The 25,775-nt window shown below is 37.6% G+C and overlaps 1 protein-coding gene across 1 annotated transcript; it reads right to left on the bottom strand.

Moving 5' to 3' along the window:
• Window positions 1-3,668: 3,668 nt before the first annotated feature.
• On the bottom strand, window positions 3,669-6,020 carry LOC140870931 (tubulin beta-2 chain-like). The gene is made up of 3 exons (XM_073273383.1): window positions 5,473-6,020; window positions 4,830-5,099; window positions 3,669-4,582 (listed from the first exon to the last, which is right to left on the bottom strand). The coding sequence occupies exons 1-3, from the start codon at window positions 5,864-5,866 to the stop codon at window positions 3,912-3,914; spliced, it is 1,335 nt and encodes a 444-aa protein (XP_073129484.1). The 5' UTR covers window positions 5,867-6,020; the 3' UTR covers window positions 3,669-3,911.
• Window positions 6,021-25,775: the final 19,755 nt, after the last annotated feature.

Here is a 25,775-nt window from a genome sequence, read left to right as displayed (position 1 = left end):
GGATTTCGTGACTCAAATGTCATTGTTTAGTAACTGTGATGCTATCTTGGTGCTGGTAGATCGACTAACCAATTCATATAATTTTTTTCTGTATAAATGAGATTTTACTTTTGATTTTATGGCTCGCCTGTACATATAGGAGATTCTACGGTTGTATAGGATATTAGTGAGCATCTTAACGATAGCGATTCTTGGTTCACTTTGAGATTTTGGGGCATTTTTCAGCGTACCTTGGGTATGACTTTGAGTTTAAGTACAACATATCATCCAAAAAACTGAAAAGCACTATAAAAGAACGATTCGTACTATGGAGGACATGTTGTGAGCTTGTGTCATGGATTTTGGCCATCTTGACAGGATCATATACCTCTGATTGTGATTGATTTTTAGTACAACAACAGTTACCATCGTAGCATCGTAAGGCACCGTTTGAAGCATTATATGGACGACGATGTCGTACTCCGTTATTTTGGAAGGAATTTTGAGAGCGACGGGTACATGGACCATAGTTAGTCTAGCAAGCTATCAAAAAGTTTGATGTGATCAAGTAACGAATTAAGGTTGCACAGGACAAACATGCCAGCTATGCGAATACCCAGGGAAGACCCCTACAGTTCTACTCAGGGAAAAAGGTATTTCTGAGAGTATTGTAGTTTCGCAGGATTTTAAGATTTTTACTCAAGGGTAAGCTATATCAGAGATTTATTGGTCCATTCAAAATCTTGAAAAGCATTGGATATTTTTCTTACAGACTAGCTTTGCCATCGTATCTGTTCAGCATTCATGACATGTTTCACATCTCTTTGTTGAGAAAATATATGGCTGACAAAGTCCCAAAGCCTGCATCCCTCTGAAGTTCAGTTGGATTCTGATTTGTTCTATGTGGAGAGACTAGTTTTCATCTTAAGCTGAAAGGATAAAGTTATATGAAATAACACTATTTCTCTTGTCCAAGTCCAGTGGTCGCACATGAATACTGAAGAAGCCACTTGAGAACTTGAGAGCCGCATACGTGCAGAGCATCCAGATTTAATTTGAGATATTTTACAAAATTGATTGTATTTCAATTGCATTTCAAAGTTTTAAACATCAATTGAGATGTAATAAAAGATGTTATTTGGTTTCAGTTACTCTCTAGACCTAATTTCGAGGACGAAATCTTTTTAAGAAGGGGATAATGTAGTGACCTGAGTTCCTATTAGATGTTTAAAATGGAAAAACATATTCAAAGTGGTAGAACATGTTTAAGTAGTCATTATTTGTAAAAATAAAAAATAATAAATGAAAAATCAGCTCCGCAACATCCGAAAATAGTCAAGGGGATCTCGGAGGGCCCGAACAGTTCGGAAGGACCGAAACAAGTTTGGATCAACCAAACAAAAACATGATTGTGACTCCGTGACATGTCGATTAAGGTTTGACAAGTGTCAATTTGAATCTTCTGAACCCACCTATCCTAAAATCTGTCAAAATGCTAAAAAACATGGCAAACATGCATAGTTTAGATCTTCCAAACCCATATCAGACCTGGAATATAAATATGGGTGGAAATCTTCAATTTTTTTAAAATGAAAATTCAAGTTGTTTTCAACCCCTCCAGTCTATAGTTGAGCTTTTCTGACCATACTATCAAGGGTCAAGCATTAGCGATGTGCTACTGGAGCTGTAGCAGAGTTGTGCTCATGTGATGTGCTTTCGACACCAAAGGGCTATTGATAGACGAATGTATAGACTTAGATCACTATTAGTTATTGAGGGTAGTATTGGATTAGTTAAACATTTTTAGATTAGTATAGTGATATTGTGTTCACTTGATTTATAGGCTTGGATCCTAGACCTAGTGCTTCTCGGACTGCTTTGTAGAAGTACGAATGTCCTATCCGAGGTATCTTGGTTGAGTATGCATGTCCTATTTATTGCCTTTACATGACATATTTTTATGTGCATATTTTATGTTACGATGATTATGCTGCATAAATTTTTATGTTGAGCCTATGTCTCTGAGATAACATGTTAGTGAGGGACGCTCAGCCTCTTCTTTAGTGGATGGTAGACCCGTTAGTCGCCTTCTACGAATACAATGGTCAAGACACTAATATCCGTAGATTATATGGTTTGGGAGTCACCTCCTAGTGTGACGACATAGAATGTTGCATACCATAGTGCTACTTGTCTGATTAGAGTTTGATTGATCTTGATCATTGGTACTCCGTGCACATGCATACATGCACTATATAGAATCTAGATACTAATACTTTTGTACAAGACGTTTTTATCGCTCAATTTCTTTTTTTTTGGGACATGTAATTTCATGGGGCAGACCTTAGGTTTGATTGACCTGATGGGAGCGGACGTTGAGCTGGTAGGAGTGGCTGCAATGTCTGGAGTGACTTTCTTCCTAGTTCATGTTTTACCTGGGTTTTAGATACTATTTTCGATATAGTTGATAAACGTTTTGGTATTTATATGCTTTCTTTTGATGGAGTTGTAATAAGTTTAATTCGGTTGTTGACTCTTTATGCTTTAATTAAGGTAATTGCAAAAAAAAAAAGTTTTTATTGGTGGGTGATTCGAAATGGATCATTAGATTTACATTGCAGGACGGGTCAATTTTGGCACCTTTAGCTAGAAGTCAACCAAAAAAGTGTTGATAGAATGTATAATAAAGTCGTGAAATTACCGGCCATAATATATCTGGACTTATGTGGGTTTTTTTTATAAAAAAATTAAAAATAATTTAATAATATCATAAATAAATTTATTAAAATGATGGAATGTTAATTAGATTTTTTCGTTTTTTTTGAAGTTGTAAATTAAAATTTTAGTTTGCCACATTTGGCACACCATTTTATCAACAACGAGAAAGACCGTATTTTAAATCTTGATTAGTCTATAAAACTTGAGAGGTTTCCCATTTATCTACTAAAGACATTTAATTAATTAACTATATTAAATATCAGTGCTTTTTTGTATGTGATGTGAGCATACATATTTTCGTGTTAAATAATTTTTTAAATTCGAGATAAAATGTAAAACTTTAAAAATATTTTTTATATGTATTTTTTATGTAGATGTTTATTTAATTTAAAAATACAAAATATAAATAGAGATATAGAAAATTTTGTTAGAATATATGATAGAAGAAATATGCAAATTTACTAAAATAATTTTAAACATTAAATAAATTGAATATTTTGTAATTTGAATATATATATATATATATATACATATATATATTTATATATATATATATATATATATATATGCAAATTGCTCAAAAATCCCCAATCCAAACATGTTTTGCTCTGCACGCTCCCTAGCCATTTTTTTGTACCACATTTTTTGTTAATTTGTACCACATCTTGTATGGTTTTGTACCACATCTTGTATTGTTTTGTACCACATTTTATGACTAGGGACCCCAACGCATTTGAGGGTTTTTTTAGCAAATTGCCCTATATATCATGATATATGAGTATATATAGATTGAATTTTCAACCCATAAATTATTAAATATTTTAAAACTATTTTACATATTAATTAAACTTTACAAGATTTTTCTTTTATACGAAAAGCCGCTAGTTTAATTTGCTGTTCAAGATTTCTATCAATAATTGAAACTCACATAAATAGTGTGGATCCATTATTGTAAACCAAATGAGTTTGGTTTCCCGCTTCTCTATGCTAAAATAGCAACTCTAAATAAATAGTGATCCATATGATGGCCAAATTTGAGTAGATATGTAGAGAAATACTAAATTTTACCAAAACATAACATATAATTAATGCTTCCCACCTCCCCCCCTTCCTCCAAATTCAACAATATATGTAAAGTTGTCTGGAAATTTGGTAGTTGAGGTCACAACCACTATCAAATCAAGTAACACATTCTGCAGCCACAGAATAAAACATCATTCTTCATATTCCGCTTCTTCATCCTCATACCCATCTTCATCAGCTGTTGCGTCCTGATATTGTTGATACTCGGATACGAGATCATTCATGTTGCTCTCTGCCTCGGTGAACTCCATTTCATCCATCCCCTCCCCGGTGTACCAATGCAAGAAAGCTTTTCTCCTGAACATGGCAGTGAACTGCTCACTAACTCTGCGGAACATTTCTTGAATAGATGTCGAGTTCCCAATGAACGTTGAAGCCATCTTAAGCCCAGTTGGAGGGATGTCGCAAACTGTTGACTTCACGTTATTCGGGATCCACTCGACAAAGTAGGATGAGTTCTTGTTCTGCACATTCAGCATCTGCTCGTCTACTTCTTTAGTGCTCATCTTTCCACGGAACATAGCCGAGGCAGTCAAATAACGGCCATGACGAGGATCTGCAGCACACATCATGTTTTTGGAGTCCCACATTTGTTGAGTTAGTTCAGGGACAGTGAGAGCTCGGTACTGCTGAGAGCCACGAGAGGTGAGTGGAGCAAATCCCACCATGAAGAAGTGCAGACGTGGGAATGGGATGAGATTGACCGCAAGTTTACGGAGGTCAGAGTTGAGCTGACCGGGGAACCTGAGGCAACAGGTGACTCCGGACATAGTTGCGGATATCAAATGGTTCAAATCACCAACTGTTGTGGCACAAAAACAGAGCACAAAATGATTACATAGATTTAACAACTATATGACAGACGTTGAAATCCTTTGAACTCATCAATTTGCAATGAAAACAAATGACAGGAGCATTTGCAAATCAATTAATATATGTGCTATACACAATGGATGAAGCCGTATCATTTAGGCACACATTAATTAATTGACCTTTCAAATTAGATGAGAAATATCCATTTACTCGTTTAATAGATTCAAGAGACTTACAGCTTGGAGTAGTGAGCTTAAGAGTTCTGAAGCAAATGTCGTAAAGGGCCTCATTATCAAGAACCATGCACTCATCTGCATTTTCAACTAGCTGATGAACGGATAATGTGGCGTTGTAAGGTTCCACAACAGTATCTGATACCTTAGGAGAAGGGAACACCGAAAAGGTGAGCATCATCCTATCTGGATACTCCTCCCGTATCTTTGAAATCAAAAGGGTCCCCATTCCAGAACCTGTCCCTCCACCCAACGAATGGCAGACCTGAAACCCTGCGTCCCAGACACCACAGACCAGAGCATCAAATTACGGCATGTCTTTCCTTTTTTCAAGCATTTGCAATTGAAACAAACGAAAACCAGTGTACAAAAACAAGCAAAATGTTAATGCATTACCAAGGGCGTACATCAATTAAATATTATCAATGAAGAAAGATGGATGAAAACTATTCATTTATGTAAACAAGAATTGTTCACGAACAGAGGCATTTGTTCGAACGTATAGCAAACAAAAGGATATATGCCGCCAGAATCAACGAAGGAAATGGAAAAAAATTCAGGCTTTGAAGAGTGATTACACGAAGACCACCTACACATATCCACGAAATAATGAGGAAAAAAACTGAGAAGACATAATCGCAAATACCTTGTAAGCAATCACAATTCTCCGCTTCTTTCCTCACAACATCAAGAACCGAATCAATCAACTCAGCGCCCTCGGTATAATGACCTTTAGCCCAGTTATTCCCAGCCCCAGATTGCCCGAACACGAAGTTATCTGGCCTGAAAATCTGGCCATACGTGCCCGACCGAATGCTATCCATGGTCCCCGGCTCCAGATCCATGAGCACGGCACGAGGGACAAACCTGCCGCAACTGGCCTCATTGTAGTATACGTTGACCCTCTCTAGCTGCAGATCTGAATCTCCCTTGTAGTGCCCAGTCGAATCGATGCCATGCTCGGCGCAAACAACTTCCCAAAACTTGGCCCCAATCTGGTTGCCGCACTGACCACCCTGGATGTGAAGGATTTCACGCATTTTCACAGCAGAATGGGAGCAGAAACAGAGAGAGGCGAAGAGGGTTTGGTGGGAATAGCTAGAGAGGAAAATGGAAGATGGGAGAGAGATTTGTGTACGTATTTGTGGGTTGTATGTACGTATATGTAGAGCGAGAGAGGGGGGAAGAACCAACGGCTATTGTTTCAAGTTTGAATTTTGAATGCGATTAACGGAGTCCGAGGTTCATTGCTAACAGCTAGATTTATTAGATGACAGATTGTCATTTAATTTCAGATTCGGTCAAATATTAGTGGTAGACAAAATTTTGATTTCAACTTAAATTTTTGGGAAAAAGAATTTAGTTCACAAACTTCATTAAAATAATGGGATTAACTTTGAAAAAAAATTTACACCAAAATTATTATGAAACGGTTTAATGAGTTGATTTTGTGAAGAAAATTTCAACTTCATCCATAGTTTTATGTCAAAAAATTATTTTTACCCTATATATATAAACCCATAAAATAAATATAGATCTATGAGAACTTTCATTATAGAAATATTCTTAATGATTGGTTAATCCATCTAATTAATGCATCAAATTTTTTAAGAATAAAATTCATTTTTGTTAAATTTTAAATAAAAATAATCTCATTGGGGTGAAATATCATAAAACTCGACTTTGCCATAAGCCCATAAGCAGGCTCGGACCTATGGTGCAATCTACGAGGCAATTGTCTCAGGCTCAATAAATAATAATAATATGTTGGGTCTAGGGGAAATTGTCGTTAAATCCCCATTAGCAAACTCAAATTGTTCCTCAGTCTCTGTTTCGGCTCGTTCGATGCTACCACCGAAGGCACTGCCTTAATCCATTAATTGTTTGACATCTGTCATATTTTTTTGTTTTTCCTTTTTCAATTTTTTTTTAAATTTAAATCAACCATGGTTTGTGTTTTGGGCGGGTATATTTTTTGCCCATCAGATTTGTATGCTCATTTTGAATTCACATTTGGGACGGAAGGGATAAAAAACCTCTCTTTCCTCGTTCAAATGGCCGCACAAGAAGTTCCGTCACCGTCGCCCGTAGTTCCGCCGACGCCTCCATCGTTCCGTTGCTGCCATTGTATATTTCAAAATTGGAAAAAAAATACCACCGTGTTGTTGGTTCGACTACCGCCACTGCCCATGGAGTTTCTCTTCGCAGACAGTAGGCTTCTATTTTGTTATATTTTAATTTGTTGCTTGTTATTATTTCTCTGTTCTTATCGGTCTTTACTTTCTACTTGTTGCTGCCACCTCAACTTGTGAAAATATATTTGGTTTTTATTGTGCCAAGCAAGTCATATAATATTTATTTGTGTTTTTTTGCAATTGCATACCATAATCAACAACCAATCTTTCTTTTCGTTGCTGCCTGCTGACTTCGCATTAGGCATTTGAGACCATCAATAGAAAGAAGAGTAGGGCTAAGTTACAAACTTCATCAATGTTATTCTACATTATTATCATTGCAGTTTGCGTAAAACACTAGTAAATTTTGAGTTATATTCTATACCACCACCAAATGCTTGCTTTATGGTCCTTACTGGTTTCAGATCTGAAAGTTAAGTTTTTGTTCAATTTGTTCTTATGCTTTTATTTTTGTATGATTTCAGAAAATGGATTGATTTCTTGATTGAAAATGGAAGATTGTTACCATCACTTGAAGAGTTGACGTTGAAGAAGCTGAAATTGATCGGATTTCAAAGTGCAATATGGAGACTGTGATTTATTGATAGCGCTTAATCGTGTCACGCCCAAATTATCCGACTCAATCAGATAAACAAATAATGCAGTAGTGTGAGTAGGGATCGTTTCCACGAGGAAAGGTAAATTTAATGTGTTCTAAATAAATAAAAGGGGGTTTTGAAGTTTGAGATTAACTACTGAAAATTTTAAATAATTAAAATTCACTAACATGCAAGATTGAATAATAAACTTGGAGAAATCAATAAGAGACAAGACTTGGTATCGGTCGACTACACCCTTGATATTCATTCATTCAATCATCGATTCCCTAAAAATAATTAGTCCTATTAAATATTCGTCACTGAAAACTAAATTCCTGTTTCACCGTACTTTTAGTTAATTAAAAAATAGCATTCTAAATTAACCCTTACCAATGAATTAACCCGATAACAACAATCTAGATTTAAATCCACGGTAGCATTCAAACTAGTAAAACTGACGAACCTAGACAACACAAACACCAGCGATTGTATTTAGCCTAGTCAATAATTGATCCTACGATTTAATAAACTCAACATCAAAAAATATCAACGTAGTTGCTTCGCAAATTAGATTGTTCAAACAATTACGGATTTGAATTCTAATTTAGCTATCGTTCGCAATACAAAACTCTAAGATGGCCAATCCTAAAATCTCGCATACAAACATGAAATCAAACAGATCAAAGATTGATACTTAATAAAGATTAAACACTACGAATCGAATCTCATGAATAAAATATATCAAGGTTTCGTCTCCCTCAACCAAGTATTAAAAAGTTTAGCTACAACGATTCATCACCAAATCAATAAAAATTCAAAGAAAAGAAGAAAACTAGAGAAGAAATTGAGGAACAAAACCTAGCCTCCAAGAGAAAGTCTCGAAATCTGATAATAATCCTTAAAAACGGAATTAAGAGTCTAATAAACCTAAAGTCCAAAATAACAAAATTTCCAAAATTAAAAAATCATTCCCGAACAGGCCCGCGCACTCGATCGCATGGAGTACGTCCGATCGATCGCGTGAAAATATGTGTTTCTCTGTTTTCAACTTCTCGGCCCGCGCTCGATCCTGCTGAGTACATGCGATCGATCGCATGGAAAAAACCAATATTTTGCCTTCGTTTTCTTCATCTTGAAATCTCCTACACATTAAACCCGGGAGTATGTTATGAATATAAATGCATGCAAAAGAAAAAACTAAGATAAAACATGAACAAACATAATTAAATGCATGCAAACTACCAACAAAATAACAACAAAATATGCAAACAAAACACGACTATCAAATACCCCCACACTTAATCCTTACTCGCACTCGAGTAAGTCATGCAAAAACAAAATGAAACAGGACAAACACATAAGCAAAGAAGATTATGCATAAAATTTAGCCTCATAGAAAACCACTTTCATCCAAAAACAAGTTCATAGCTACTCTCAATCATCAATGATACACCTTCAGTCGAATGCGAATGTGTGTGTGTGCCATGTTACCCCAGTTACATGCAACTTCAAAAGAACAAAGTTTCAAGACTGTTTGCCGACCTAAAAACAATTCAGTGCAAGTCTCACAATCAAGAACTCTCCTCCCAACAATCCATCAACAAAACACAACTCTCTCAAGCTAACTAAGCACTAATTTGCGATTTCTTTTGCAGTCCCAATAATTACCCGCATACTTAGCTATGAAATAGTAAATAGGATTTCAAACACATTTCAAGCCCGGATGGAACTGATGCCTTACTAATTTATTTTTTTAAGGCTAAACCCCATTTTATTTTTTTCGCAGACTTAGCCACAAACAAGATGAGTAGGATTTCAAACATCTTGCTTGCAACCCGGATGGAGTTGATTACTTCATAAACATGCTATAAAAGCTGATTTTTTCTTTTCTACTTCTAAAAATACCCAAGAGAGTAAATGCTAAATCAACAGGATCATCAAGACTTAAGAACCATCAAGTTCCACAAACACCTATTGTCGTGCAATGGTCCAACAGACATCCACGATATCTAATACATCGCTACACTTCACTGGTTAAACATGCGTGCTTAAGAATATTCAACAATCAACCTATGGTTTCTTATGTCCAATCAAGAGTAAAATTTTTCAAAAATTTCATTTTTCAACTACCTCATCATAGGCTAACAACTCATCCTCAACTTATTCATTTGAACAACAAAAACGACAACACAACAATATGATGCATAACAACACAAGAAAAATGCAAAACAAAAGAAACAAAATGCAAAATGCATACAATGCACCCCCCCCCCCCCAAACACTTAACCTAAGCATTGTCCTCAATGCATTGCAAGACAAAACACAAAAAAACAACGAAACAATATGCTATGCGACAAATGAAAAGCAAAACTCCCCTGGTTCAATGGTCGGCGACATCTTCCTCTTCATGCTCGGGAGGTAGGACGGGATCGGCGCCTTGAAAGTCAGAAGGCTGTGGAAATGGGATAGCCGGGGGCAATGTGGTGGGGTCAATCCCGAGCCGCTCGGAAATGCCTCGACAAATAAAGTCCAAGGCCTGAAAATTTGAGGCCACCGCTGCATTGAAAGCATTCTGATATTGGGCTTGATTGGCTAATGCTCGAACCGTGACAGTAGTGGTTCGGCGTGGAAGCGGTGGAGGGCGTAGTGGGTCGGGCACCGGCACAAATTGATCGTCCACCATGAACTGGCTCCTTCAATATTCTCATTTGGCATCGACAGTCGCGCCGTCAATAGGACGCATGGGTTGTAACCATTCTTCGTCGGGTCGATGTGGCACCCCAGCGCGCAAGCACAGTTGCATGATAATCATCGGAAAGTAGAGACCCGCCGTCCTCGTAGTGATGGAATGCCTCATCTGACTGTGTATCACACGCCCCGCATTCACTGGTAATTGAAGATCAAGAGCGTAGAGTACGACGGCCCTCTCAACATGGACCTCGCTCGTGTGGGTAATGGGCATGAGGCGGCGGGCTACAAAGATGTACCAAGTTGCCGGATCCATCAGCAGATATTTCTCTTTAAAGCACTTGAATGTAATCGGATCCCTCCAAGCAGCCCCGGCCATGCATATTTGCTGAATGACTTCGTCCAAATCCGGGCTGGAAGCTATGCTCTGGTAGAAACTGTCATCGACGTCGGGCGTCTCCAAAAGGCTATTCAATTCTTGTGGTGCATATGAAACTAGAATACCCCAGACGAAGGCCTTATCATCTGTGCGCGCTGCTGCATTGGCATAGAATTCCCTCACAATAGGGACAAAAGCCGGGGATGGCTGTCGAGAAAATGGCCCCCACCCTCGGTTGACAACTTGGTTAGCCACATCGCTTTCGTAGTCCATTAGAGCAAAACCCCTCTCAGTAATAGGGGAGCGATGGGCTTTAGCATGATCGTATCGATCCCAAGCCGCTTGGTTGACGAATTGGCCGGCTGGGTGGATTGGGTCCTGGGTATTCCTAGCTCCTTGGCGAGACGATTCTCCACGCTCTCGAGTGCGTTTTGGGCCCATAATTGTGGTAACCTAGCAAGATACTTGACCGGGGCAATATATCAAACACTTGGCGTGCATTAAGAATTCCGGTGTTTCTTGGCAAAATCTGGCGCTGGAGATGTGGAGAAGAAAAGAAGAATGGAGAGTGCAATCCTTGGGATGATTCCTGCAATGTTTCAAGGGAAATTGGTAAGGATTAGTAAAATTAAAAAATTGGGGGTTTAGGGTTCTAGGAAAATCGAGCAAAAAAGGGGGGAAAGAAAAAGTTAAGGAAGAAAGAAAAATAATAATTAAGTAGGCGGCCACAGGAGAGCGCACTCGATCGCATTGAGTTCGCTCGATCGAGCGCGCTTCGTAAATCAGGGGCAGAGAACGGGGTTGAAACTGCGCGCTCGATCGCGTGAGTATGAAGCGATCGAGCGAGCCTCAAAACAATTTCGGACAGAGAATAGGGGTGAAATCGTGCGCTCGATCGCGTGAGTTCAATGCGATCGAGCGCACACAGCTAAAAAAATTATTTTTTGAAATTTTCCAAAATTTAACGAAAAACAAACAAAAACAATAAAAATCAACACTAAAACAAAGCAATAAAAGTAAGTTTATTTGAGATAATCAGAGATTGCAGAGTTTAAGAGCCGACTTAATTTTGATCAGGGTCCTTTTTGCGAATTTCGGAATTTTTAGGGACTAAAATGCAAAAATGGGTTTTGTTAGATATTTATAAGGGATTTGACTTGGTCTCCTCCATTCTCTCCTCCCATATCTCACCTTCTTCCTCCATTGTTGAGAGAAACGTGAGTTTCAAGCTTTGGAATTCTTCGTTTTTGTCGATCCGTCCGTTGAAATTTATTTCTGAAGGCAGATTAGCGATCACGGCTGCGAGAGCTTCGTTCTATAGTAAGTTTTTCTTCGATCAACTAGACTTCTATTTTCGGATGTGTTATAATCGATTGAGTTTGGAGTATGTTGATCTTGGCAGAGTTCTGATCGTTTATTCTCTGTCGGTTTTGAAATAGAGCGTCGTTCGGAATTGTTTTGATTTTTGGAAGATTATTCGAAAATGTGGTTTTTTAGATTTTTTGGAATTGAATTGGATTGAGTAAAGGATAATTGTTATGAGTTGTTTGGATTGATATTATGCTGTCTGCATTTTCGGTTTGATCAGATTATAGCCGTTATGCCACTAGTTTGAGTTTTGGATTGTCTATCGCTTCGAATTATTTGATTCAAGCCTTCGATTGAGTTGTATGTTAATCTCGAGCCTTATTACTTCTTGTACAGATTTATTTGAGGCAAGTGGAGTTGCGAGATTGCAGCTTTGTGCAACTTGGAGATTGTAGCCGGTATAGTATCGATTTCTTATTATCGATTGAGGTAGTTTGATTGAATCTTGATTGAATCGACGTTGTTGAAAAGAGGTATAAGATGACTTAGATTGGAATGGAACGTGTGACTCAAATCCGACTTGATTCGAGTGTTCCGAAGAATCACATACTTGCATGTTATTTGCTTTTACTTGAATTTAGTTGATCGAGTTATGTTTGCATTGCATTCATCTTGAGCCAAGAATCATTGATTTGAGCATCGGGCAGGACGACCCTTTTATGATAGACATTTTGGGGATTATATTGTGAGTGGCCTGGGTGTAGCCATTTCACCTAGTGATAGCATACTCCTTATAGTTGCACCAAAGTCTAGAGGATGGAGATACGTAGCACCACCTCGATCGGGAGAGTCGGTGAGTTGTTTACGTGATTTCGTCCTCGGGATCCCAAAAGCAAAAGCAGCAACTCTTTTGATTATCCGACTTGATAATCCCAGATTTTAAAGACATGCATTGCATTTTATGCATTTGAATTGAGTTTAGACACGCTCTTGGAATTGCATGGTTGATATTTGAATAATTGGAAGTTGACGTATTTCGTTTGAAATGCTTATCTGATATTGCATGTTTGTCTCTTTTACTGGGAATATTATTCTCACCGGTTTATCCGGCTGTTGTCTTGTCTTTGTATGTGTTCTTGGCAACAGGTGGGGCAGAATCGAGTCAGAGACGACAGGGATAGAACGAGAATGAAGAATAGAAGTGGGACTTCGAGTTAGAATTGGAAATGCATGTCAATCTAGTTTATGTTTTGAAAGCATGTTTAGAACTCGAGCGTTGTTGAATATTAGAATTGATTATGAATGATGAATATTGAAGTTTGGATGTTGATTACATGTTGTTGGATTCGAAATTGAGCATGTTAGATTGATATTAGATTGAGTTGAATTGTTGATTTGAGATTTGAAACATGTTCAGTTTTTCTGGAAAAATTCTGATCCCAGGGTGCACTCGATCCTACGATTTTCTGAGATCGAGCGCGGCCCCTAATTATTTTGAGGCAGTAACTTTGATCAAATGGTGCGCTCGATCCTGAATTTTTATAGGATCGAGCGCGGTACTTTTATTTTTTCTTAGCAGAGAGCTCAGGAATATGGTGCGCTCGATCCTGGAATTTTCTAGGATCGAGCGCGACACTATTCCTTCAAAAAAAAATATTTTTTTCTTTCCTTTTCTTTTAGGCTTTGATTAATGATGTTTAATTATGGTTTATTTGTTATTAGCCGATTAGAATCGAGGTCTCACATTAAGTGGTATCAGAGAGATAAGATCTTGGACTGAATTTAGAAGTGAGCGGGGTAGATCGAGTCCGCATGAATTGAATTCTCGCATGTGTTTGAATTATTTAATTGAGTTATTAAATACCATGCGAGCATGCTTTATTGATTGAGAATTAATTGAATTACATGGTTATGTGATTACATTCTAAAGCATGATTTACTTGAGATATGAATTGCTTGGATTTCTGGTTCGAATTTGAATTTTCTCGGGATGGTTGAATTATTCGAGAAAGAGGTTTTGGACACCGAATGTTGGAAGATCGAGGTAATTGTGTTCTAACTCGCTTGAGTATGAGATATATGTTCTTGACGTATATTGAACAGGAATCGAACTGCATAGAATCCAGACAGGATAGAGTTATAGTGCGACTGATCAGAGGGATATCTATTCGGCATTGATTGAAGAGTTATTGATGAGATTTCAGTCGTTTTAATCACCGACTCTGAAGAGTAATGAGAATACCACGGGATGTGAAAGTTGGTTAGTAGAGATCGATCAAATTTGGGATTCTCTGGACTACACTTTTGACTGATGGATTTTGGGTGAGTTCCCTTATTTCTTTTGAGAAATCTAGATGATGAATTCCCTTCTTGTTGAGCTTTTGGGTTCTTTAGTCGCAACTCTGGATTTTGATTGGGAATAAGATTGAACTAGGCAGTATAGTACTTAGGCTTTTGGATTTGGATTTTTATTATCCGTTGAATTGTTCCTCTGGTAAGAATTTTGATTTAAGGATTTATTTTATATTATTCTATAGATGAACCGTTTATTTCAGAATTGTACAGAGGAATTCTCTTTGTTTGTAGTTGATGTTATAATCTAGCCCGAATTGGCTGATAAACCAGTGGTTGAAGAGTTTTCTGACGTATTCTAGATAAGATTTCTGGATTTCCTCCGAGTTATGAGGTTAGTTTCAGCAACGACTTGAGATCGGGATTGTTCTTATCATTGAATTTTTATTTTTTGAAATGAGAATTGTACTGATCATTCAGAGCTTTTGAGGATCGTATAGCAGATTTTGTGCTGAACAGTGTTATGTTATTCTTCGATGTCTGAATGCTGTTTGGATCGAGTTGTCTTCCTCGATTTTATGATCTAGATCGACGTCCTTATCCGAGATTGGAAAATTTATGAATTCTATCCCTGATTCTTCGAGGGATTCTTATCGTGGGTGAAGCCGATTACTTCGCAGAGTATGTTCTTCTGTTTGGACTTCATCTTATGATACTAGTTCTTATTGATTGCAGAAGAGATTGAACAGCGCTTTAGGAATTCTTACTTCCTTCTGGACTGATGATTTTCAGTGCCTGGAACTTCTTCTTATTGAGATTTTGGTATGCTATTGTTCACAAGAATCATTTATTTGCTTGAGCATCGAGACAGCTGAAGACTCTCGAGACTCAATGTCTGAATCTGGACTTTGGGCTCGCAGCGATCTTATTGATCAGAAGATCTATTATCTATTGTCTTATGAGAAATTTTCTTGATCTGTTCTAATCTTAGGAATTGGAGTAATTGTTTTCGCAGACGGAACTGATTTGGAGATAGAGAAGAGGATTAGATAATATGAGATTCTGACTGCGAATCTTTCCTGAGGAATTTTATGCAACAGCTGATGCTCTGAGCCGAAAGATATGTTCTTATTTTATCTACTATCGATATTTTCTTTGATCGACGATTGTTATACTTCTGATTAGAGTTTGAAACTGATAGAAGGCCTATCAAGAATTTTTCTTTTGAGCCGAATCAGAATGGGATAGAGATTACGTTCGAGAGATATGTCGCGAGACTTCTGTGATCTGTTTGAGTTGAGTTTCCATCCGTGTATGATTGATGATTATTAATCTGCTATTGTATTCCCTATGGATTGGTTCTCAGACAGGATCAGATGATGGATATTTTGTTAGAATTTTGTCAGATTGTTTTGACTGCCGGATTTGGTCATTTCAGACAAAGATCTTTGTTATACCGTTTCCTCTGGATTAGTCTCCGAAGAGGTTTTGTTATTCCAGTTCATCTGAGTTCAGTTGATATCCTCAGAACGACGGACGGCCAGATCAGAAAAGTTGAACTTTAGACGTTATGCCTTGAGTTGGAACCAGAAATGATTCGATTGTGACTGAGCAGAGGAAGATTATGCTGACGAGAATGAGCCGACTTTGGATTGACGGACTTGGAGGAATAAGTCGAGAGACACAGTTCGTGCTGGAACCATGTTTGATTTCGAGGACGAAATCTCTTCTTAGAGGGGGAGAATTGTAACGCCTCGATTTTATCTTAATTGACTTTATTTGAGATAATCAGAGATTGCAGAGTTCAAGAGCCGAATTAATTTTGATCAGGGTCCTTTTTGCAAATTTCGGAATTTTTAGGGACTAAAATGCAAAAATGGGTTTTGTTAGATATTTATAAGGGATTTGACTTGGTCTCCTCCATTCTCTCCTCCCCCATCTCGCCTTCTTCCTCCATTGTTGAGAGAAACGTGAGTTTCAAGCTTTGGAATTCTTCGTTTTTGTCGATCCGTCCGTTGGAATTTATTTCTGAAGGCAGATTAGCGATCACGGCTGCGAGAGCTTCGTTCTATAGTAAGTTTTTCTTTGATCAACTAGACTTCTATTTTCGGATGTGTTAGAATTGATTGAGTTTGGAGTATGTTGATCTTGGCAGAGTTCTGATCGTTTATTCTCTGTCGGTTTTGAAATAGAGCGTCGTTCGGAATTGTTTTGATTTTTGGAAGATTATTCGAAAATGTGGTTTTTTAGATTTTTTGGAATTGAATTGGATTGAGTAAAGGATGATTGTTATGAGTTGTTTGGATTGATATTATGCTGTCTGCATTTCTGGTTTGATCAGATTATAGGCGTTATGCCGCCGGTTTGAGTTTTGGATTGTCTATCGGTTCGAATTGTTTGAGTCAAGCCTTCGATTGAGTTGTATGTTAATCTCGAACCTTATTACTTCTTGTACAGATTGATTTGAGGCAAGTGGTGTTGCGAGATTGCAGCTTTGTGCAACTTGGAGATTGTAGCCGGTATAGTATCGATTTCTTATTATCGATTGAAGTAGTTTGATTGAATCTTGATTGAGGAATCGTTGTTGTTTCTAGGTTTGGAGCATCGACGTTGTTGAAAAGAGGTATAAGGTGACTTAGATTGGAATGGAACGTGTGACTCGAATCCGATTTGATTCGAGTGTTCCGAAGAATCACATACTTGCATGTTATTTGATTTTACTTGAATTTATTTGATTGAGTTATGTTTGCATTGCATTCATCTTGAGCTAAGAATCATTGATTTGAGAAGCGGGCAGGACGACCCTTTTATGATAGACGTTTTGGGGATTATATTGTGAGTGGCATGGGTGTAGCCATTTCACCTAGTGCTAGCATACTCCTTATAGTCGCACCAAAGTCTAGAGGATGGAGATACATAGCACCACCTCGATCGGGAGAGTCGGTGAGTTGTTTACGTGATCTCGTCCTCGGGATCCCAAAAGTAAAAGCAGCAACTCTTTTGATTATCCGACTTGATAATCCCAGATTTTAAAGACATGCATTGCATTTTATGCATTTGAATTGAGTTTAGACACGTTCTTGGAATTGCATGGTTGATATTTGAATAATTGGAAGTTGATGTATTTCGTTTGAAATGCTTATCTGATATTGCATGTTTGTCTCTTTTACTGGGAATATTATTCTCACCGGTTTATCCGGCTGTTGTCTTGTCTTTGTATGTGTGCTTGGTAACAGGTGGGGCAGAATCGAGTCAGAGACGACAGGGATAGAACGAGAATGAAGAATAAAAGTGGGACTTCGAGTTAGAATTGGAAATGCATGTCAATCTAGTTTATGTTTTGAAAGCATGTTTAGAACTCGAGCGTTGTTGAATATTAGAATTGATTATGAATGATGAATATTGAAGTTTGTATGTTGATTACATGTTGTTGGATTCGGAATTGAGCATATTAGATTGATATTAGATTGAGTTGAATTGTTGATTTGAGATTTGAAACATGTTCAGTTTTTATGGAAAAATTCTGATCCCAGGGTGCGCTCGATCCTACGATTTTCTGATATCGAGCGCGGCCCCTAATTATTTTAAGGCAGTAACTTTGATCAGATGGTGCGCTCCATCCTGAATTTATATAGGATCGAGCGCGACACTTTTTTTTTCTCGGCAGAGAGCTCAGGAATATGGTGCGCTCGATCCTGGAATTTTCTAGGATCGAGCGCGACACTATTCATTCAAATTTTTTTTTTCTTTCCTTTTCTTTTAGGATTTTATTAATGATGTTTAATTATGGATTATTTGTTATTAGCCGATTAGAATCGAGGTCTCACATACTCTAACCATCTGAAATCCTCAGACTGATTGCGATCGATCTTGATCCAAATCTCGCCATCGTAGATAGTATCTATTCGATCGCATTAGTCATCCTGCCACGGATAACAACCAAATCTTGACAATTCCTGGCATCATAACACGTATCTTCAGTACTTACCCTGCCTGATGCTGACGGATGTTCCCAAGAACACCAACTAAGTAAACAGATGACAAAATCTTTTTCTACTAACCCCAATTGTGACAAAATCATTGTACACAATTTTTTGTCTTAATGCACTCTTCAAGGTCATCGCCTTGAAATATACTACCATCCTGCTGAAACTCTTGGATGGACTAACACCGTCCTCAGCATTAGTAGTCTATATCGAACGCTTACCTCCATCTCTTCACTAGAGATAGTATCGACGAAAATGATTTCAGTTATCTTGTCCTAGATAACGAAAAACCCTTGACTCGCTAACTGAAATAACCAAACTGGTTCACCTTGATCCCACACAGAATCTATCAATACTAGCGGCAATCCCGCTATCTCAACCTCTCAATGACACAGCATAACATAACGGACTGGGATATCAGCGACAATACTCATGTCAGACTTAGAAACACAAGTCTCAGCTGTTGTCTCATCCCATGAAGCAAATAATGCTAATCTGCAAATGCTCATTGAAATCCATAAGCACTTGTTGAATCGTCCCTCAAGAACAATTCTTGAGAACTATGCTGGAAGCACCCAAGAAAAACACTCCAACTAACAGTTCCCAAAATTTTGTCCGCAGACAATCCTGGGACAATCACTAAATCATATTTCCGCAAACTGGATCAATCGTTGCTAACACCAAGCTATGCTCAGATCAAAATCCGCCCATGGTAATCTCAGCAACGCTATCAACAAACTATGATCACAAGAGTCAACCTAAGACCACTATCGTGATTTGCAGAATCCAAAAGCCCCGATTCCCGCATTCATGGGGATTCCTACGACTGAAGAATTCCCTAAATGCACCTGAATCGCTGTATCTATGCATATCATACTTCTAGTACTATCCCAAGTATTTCCTGATTCACTATATCCCAATCTACACCAATTGGAATAATCTGATTGATTCCAGTCGATCTACTGTAGCTCTCGTTCCGCCTGACGATATCAATCATAATCAGACAATTACTTATCAATGACGAACTCTCAGGGCTCGATCAGTATTGATGAACTCACTGCCATACGTCCGCAAATCCTGAATACTTGAAATCAAAAGAATCACCCTTGATTCAATCCTCTATCTCTGACAGAGTCAAACAACAGCTACACGTAGTCACTAGTGCCAAGCCTGCACCCGTCTAAACATACTATCCACTATCTATATTCATTCAAAATGACTATTAGGACTTGCTAAACTCAGGATGCAATACAAGTTCGAAAGATTTCAACTATCGTTGAACACGCTCCTGATAGTTATATCCCTCGCTAAGACCGAAACAAATCAAGACTGAGGTAACCTACCACGATGTCCCACCTGGAATCACCACCAAGTGTACACTGTCATAAGTCACGCTTCCCTCACGTCTCAAATATTCATGTACAATCCTTAGCATCAGATATAACTCATTACCGAAGGAAACCATCATTGTTGGAAAATAATTTCCCCGGGTCAACGTTTCAGACAATTTTACAAAACCATATCCTGGATAACTCCTACCACAAGAGAATCCAATCATCGACTAGATCCACTAGTCTCGCAGTATCCCATTGACTAAAACTATCTGCTCAGAATACACGCTCGTCAAGGAAATCCCTCCAGGACTAGTCCTTACGGCAGAAATCCAAACCAATATCTCCGACGACAGTCAGACAATATCTGAACCACTGATACCTAACTAGGCACCAATCCAAGGTCATATCCCGTCGTGACTGTTACCAAGACTCTATACTGAGAAGCCTTCCCACCACCGATCCTGAAGCACAAGGGCTTCCAGACAATCTTTGAAGTACAAATACTCCCAAAGTAACACTGGAATAGGGTCGCGCCCCATCACATCTAGTCATGGTCATAGTCCACAAATTGGCATATACTCGACCTGGTTCCTGATGAAATCCCATCATCGCAATTCCCAACCTAACGAAGGTCAAACAGACTACCGTTCTGAGGAAACAACCTAGAACAAAGCCCAAAGTTCCTATCCGAACAATATTTACATACTTCCAGATGAATCACCTCAGTCATTCACAAATTCCTGGATAATTAATACATGTATCATTACTTCAAGTTATGTACAACTTTTTTATTACAATCCCATGTAATACATACAGTATTCAAAATACAACGAAATGTACAACCAATAACTTGAAATGATACAACCGGATTCTGATGATGCATTACAACTGAAATACTGTTTACAATTATAACAATACAGTATTTAAAATCATCGTACTCGTCTTCGTTTCTTGATCATGAAGCCTCTAATCGACACACGCATCGATACAAGCATACTCCCGTCCAAGTCTCTCTACATGTCCTCCTGCGAAGAACTCTAGAGAAATGGCACGTGATAGCTAACCAACCATGCTCTGCGTCAGTGCATGTCAGTCGACCACCTCTGCTCACGATCTACCATCAGCGTTCTTCTTGTATCCATATCATGCTTTTGAACATGAAGTTTCCCATTTGCCTACTGAAAGCATCGATACAAGCATACCGGCAAAACCATGTTCCGCATGAGTTTAATGACCTTACACTCAAAACCCGTCATGCCTTAAGCACTCGAGGCATTTCCTGGTGAAGGTTTATATGACAGTCTCTCCAACTATGAGTGGAGAATCTCTTCGAACTGAAACCACATGGGTTATTACACATCATTCGTTCCAAAAAGCCCTCAAAGATATCTGACACGATATACTCGTTTTTCTCTTCCAGTATTTTTCGGCTGGAATCCATATGTTCTTTGATCAGCATCCCAATGCATCGAATGATGATCCGTACACAGCAGTCAATCTATCTATCGATATGCTACTACTGGTGTTCTCATCACTATTGCATTCCTTATAGTAAAGACTTCTGCCGCAAACCTCGGCAATGAAAAACCAAATCTTCTTTCGTTAGGTCTCCTCAATCCTACAAGGATAATCCAACGTCTCAGTACTATTTCCCAAGTATCTTGCATGCAGCTCTGATACCATAAATGTAGCAACCCATACCGGATCCGCTACCTAATCAGAGATAAGAGCATAATTAAGCATGCATTAAATAAATCGCTGTGAAAGACTTAAATACAAGAAGACTGGAAGAATGCAACCGGCTAAACAAACTCGATTATACAACCCAATCGAATTACTTAAAATAAACCTACAGCTAATCTAGCTGTACTTCAAGGGCTACTGGCCTCTCCAAGCTCCTAGTGCTCAATCCCGCACCTAAACCTGCCCCGTAGAATCGGGTGTCCAGATACACAGAAAAGACTGCACGTGAGCACTAAGCTCAATACGAAAGCACGGATAAACATACAAATATGATGCATGCAAATGACAGGGTATCCATATCTGGGATAACTGTATACAAACTGCTCAGACTGGCGCCTGGAGTATGAGCTCGTCACATCGGGGTAGCTAACCACTGTGTATGACCACTCACTCCCGAATCTCGGATGCGGACCACGGAGTCCTCTAGGTATCAGTACCTAAGGGTACTCAATATCAAACGTCCAAACAGGGCTGAGTAACCCTAACTGTCTCATATCAAAAGATGTACAGACGTACAGGCACAAGATGATATGTACATGCCATATATCAATAACAATAACATGCAAACACATAAATACAATATATAAGCATGCATATCCGCTGTCAATCTCAGTTAGTACTTACGTACCTTTCTACAGGCAGTCCTAGCAGTCCAACTCTAGGTTCCAAGCCTATCATCAACTCTACAATGCAAATACCCATGCATCATTCATTAAGCTCTAAAAGCCTTAACTAAGTTATTGCATACTCCTAAATAATTTAAGGAGACTATAGCTATACCTGCGTCCGTCGTCAGCCCACTGATGGCGACTATCCCGCAACTAGGCGCACACCCCTGCTGCAGCTCCACAGCCTCGAGCACTGCTTCGCTACTATGTCAGACACTGTCTGACTATACTAAAATATGTTCCCTACTCCAACTCTAAAATAAGAGTACCCAAAGCCCTAAAATAGAGTCACGTGAGCGAAGGAGAGTAACTCGGAATTCGCACCAAATGAAGAGCTCGGACCTCATATTTATAGAGCACATTTGGATCGTCCGAACTGCTTCGGGCCATCCGATTGCCTCATCGGATCTTCCGATCTCCGCCACAAGTCCAACCAATCGCATGCAACCATACACCTGTCCAATACACTGTTCGGGCCGACCGAATCGGCTCTTCGGATCTTCCAAACATCTCCCCGATGACATCACCAATGATGTATTATTTTGGGACGCTGGCCGCATGAGTTCGGATCGTCCGAACCCACTTCGGACCATCCGAAGTCTTCAGAGCCTCCAAAGCCTGGCTCCTTCCATGTTCGGATCCTCTGAACTCAAGTTCGGAGCGCCCGAACCTGCCGAACCATACCCATCATTTTTGAGTGTTCTGGATCCATTTCTGGACTCCGTTAATCCATTTGAAATTTCCTTAATCATGTTTTACTTAATCCGAACATGATCCTTCAATTAACTACTCATTAATTGTTAGTTTTGGATACGGGCTAATACATTATCATAATCTGCACAATTATTTTATGATAAATCGTGTGTAATAATGGAATTGAGAAATCAAACCCCTGAAACAAGAAGATCCATCTTCTACCCAGGAAAGTTCACTTACGAAAAAAAAAGAAAACAAGAATTTGGTACGAACAGCGAAAAAGGGAAAAGGGAAGCCAACTTTATGCAAAGGAGTTCTAAACCATGAATGGAGACTCTCGAACAGAAGGCAACGACACAACGACGGCGGAGGTTCAAACCAACAAAGAGACTGATTTTTTCTCGGCGTCCAAAAGAGAACGAGCGTTCAAATATGTATAAGATTAAAAAAAAAACAAAAACAAAAGCCTGCCCAACCCAAGTCAAACCAGGGTTTGTTTAACTTTTTTAAAATAAGAGAAATTTGACGGGACATGTGTCGAATAGTTAATGGATTAAGGCAGTGCCTTCGGTGGTAGCATCGAACGAGCCCTCTGTTTCAGAGTTTATATATTTTCACTCCCTGACAAAAGTCTGACATGTGTTTGAACTTCCTAATTGAGGCTAAATTACGAAATTTCCCTCAACTTTAAATGAAACCCAATAATACCCATTTGAACAATAAATCTATATTTAATAATAGTTATTTTCTCTTTCAATCCAATGTTTCCTCAATCTTTTTTCTCCTTGAACTCTTACGGATAAATCAACGATGATCTACACATTTGTGTCGACATTTGGTGCAACAAATTGAGACGAAAGGAGTTTAAAGCCAAGAAGCATTAGATTTCGAATTCTTTGCGAAAAAACAGCATCGAACCAACAAGTTTTTGGTATAATATTTTCTGAAAAATTAAGAAATTTTTTATATCAAATTATGTCTTGATGATTGGGTTTTTTTTTCTTTTCCAATTGAGTTATTCTTTGAGGGTTGTCTACTTGTGTATGTTGTGTTATGGTTATTTGAAGTTCCATACATCGCATGAATTATACAAATTTGATGGATAATATTTAAGTTTTTTTTATATGAGCGGGTCTGTGTTCATTTCAACCAATTGTGGATTGATTATTTGAAATTCGTAATTGTTCTCAATTATAACAATTTTATTGTCAATTTTTTATATTTTAGTACTAGATTATAAATATTATATGAATGATCCTTATAATATTCAAATCTGCTGCCTAAAAGTGTGATTTTTGTTGTTGTTGTGGGTAATCATTTTTATGTATTGTGTGCAGTTATTTTTAATTATGATTTATTAGACCTTTTGTGGTTAGAAGTTATTGTGTAGTTAAAAATGATATCAAATGCTGAAGTAATATATTATGTGAATTTTGTACATGTTTTTTTTTTCAATTGAGGTTGTAGTATTGATTTATAGAATGGTTTTGAGTGTAACACATGTATGAAATATTTTAATTTGTTTCAAAAAAATCTTTTTATTGCTTCATTTATGAAAAAATTGATATGCATGAATATACATTATCATAATATTATTCAAATAGAGAATTTATTATAAATTTAAAAAAATTTATGTACTATTTGGTATTAAGTTGGTAATAATTGGTATTAATTGGGTACTAACTGATGAGAATTCAGCACTAATTAGTAGTCTTTTTTATCCCAATAAATAAAATAATTTACGATGAATTAGACCGTATATGTACTTTTATTGTTGATGCGTTGTGATAAATTCAATGATCATGTATACACTTTTAATAACAGAGTTAAAATATAAGTATCTTATTACAAATTGAGCTAATTGATGCCTAAATATCATATTCAATAATTTTTGAAGTTTTTAATTACATTTACTTATACAATTATAGACATTTGACAATTAATGATATCACAACATGTGATTTCATTCAACAATGAGCAATGCATTTCTCTTTTACATTTGTCAAAATAGTGCACATGATATTCGATGACCAGCATTAATGTAATAGGGAGACAGTTTATACGACAATGAAACTCATCATAAGTATAATAATGTGTGGTATGCACTAAATCATAATATCTTTATGTGTGTGCAGATAATGAGTCTCTCTCATACTAAATTACTTCTCTATTTTTGTTGCAAATGTTAGAGATTGTTCCATATTAATATGGAATGGTTCCGAATCCCAAACAATTTGAACCTAATTATTTTTACTTGGAAATGTTGATCTTAGTGGCCTGAAATTTTATCCCGATAATTAGAAAATTTATGCTAAATTAAACCGCATATGTACTCTTGTTCTTCATGTATTGTGTCATACCCCAGGATCACGCATGTTCTTTTAATAGTGAAATTCAAATACAAGAGTTACTAGTTAGGCTAATCAATGTCTACATATCATATTTAACAAAATTTAAAGTTTATAATTATATCTAATACACAATTGTAAATATTGGGCAATGAATGGTATCATTGCGTGTGATCTCTTCAATAATGAACAATGCATGCATATTCTATTTGAAAGTAGTGAATAATTCAAACTTTCAAACTCATAATTTGTTGAATCTGAGTTTTTATCATTTATTACATCAATTTGTAAGACGACACATGTATTCCAACTCTACTAATCTCAAAGAATATGAGACTACGAGATCCAGCACAACGTGTACGCATTAATAGGATACATTAGCCTTAATCGAGCATAAATTGTTCCAACTTGAAGGACAATCATTTGGGCCATCAAGAACACTTTTTCCTAGAGTCCAAGATTTCGGCTCTAAATGTCAGGTATTTGGAATAATCCCAGCAATATCAGGGATAATACTCTTAATTTTCGGCACGATAGGACATGTCATTGTGAACTTGAGATTCATCGTTTGCACATTTACCAAGATGCTACAATATATCTCATAACAAACTTTATGATGAGTTTTCAATACCTTAAGATTGGTAGAACAATTATCCAAGTGTTTGTCATGTAATTTTTTGTGCACTACTTTGTCTAAGGTATAGGAGGAACACAATTATCATTACTCAATGAGA

This window comes from Henckelia pumila, chromosome 1 (assembly GCF_033568475.1).
Source record: "Henckelia pumila isolate YLH828 chromosome 1, ASM3356847v2, whole genome shotgun sequence".
Taxonomy (NCBI): domain Eukaryota; kingdom Viridiplantae; phylum Streptophyta; class Magnoliopsida; order Lamiales; family Gesneriaceae; genus Henckelia; species Henckelia pumila.
Note: the sequence above shows the minus strand (reverse complement) of the source record. Positions and strands in the feature narration are given on the sequence as shown.

Coding starts and splice junctions, on each gene's coding strand:
- LOC140870931 (XM_073273383.1), bottom strand. CDS start 5,866: ATGCGTGAAATCCTTCACATCCAGGGTGGTCAGTGCGGCAACCAGATT. Junction 5,100..5,472: donor GAATTGTGATTGCTTACAAG/GTATTTGCGATT, acceptor TCTGGGACGCAG/GGTTTCAGGTCTGCCATTCG. Junction 4,583..4,829: donor TAAGCTCACTACTCCAAGCT/GTAAGTCTCTTG, acceptor GTGCCACAACAG/TTGGTGATTTGAACCATTTG.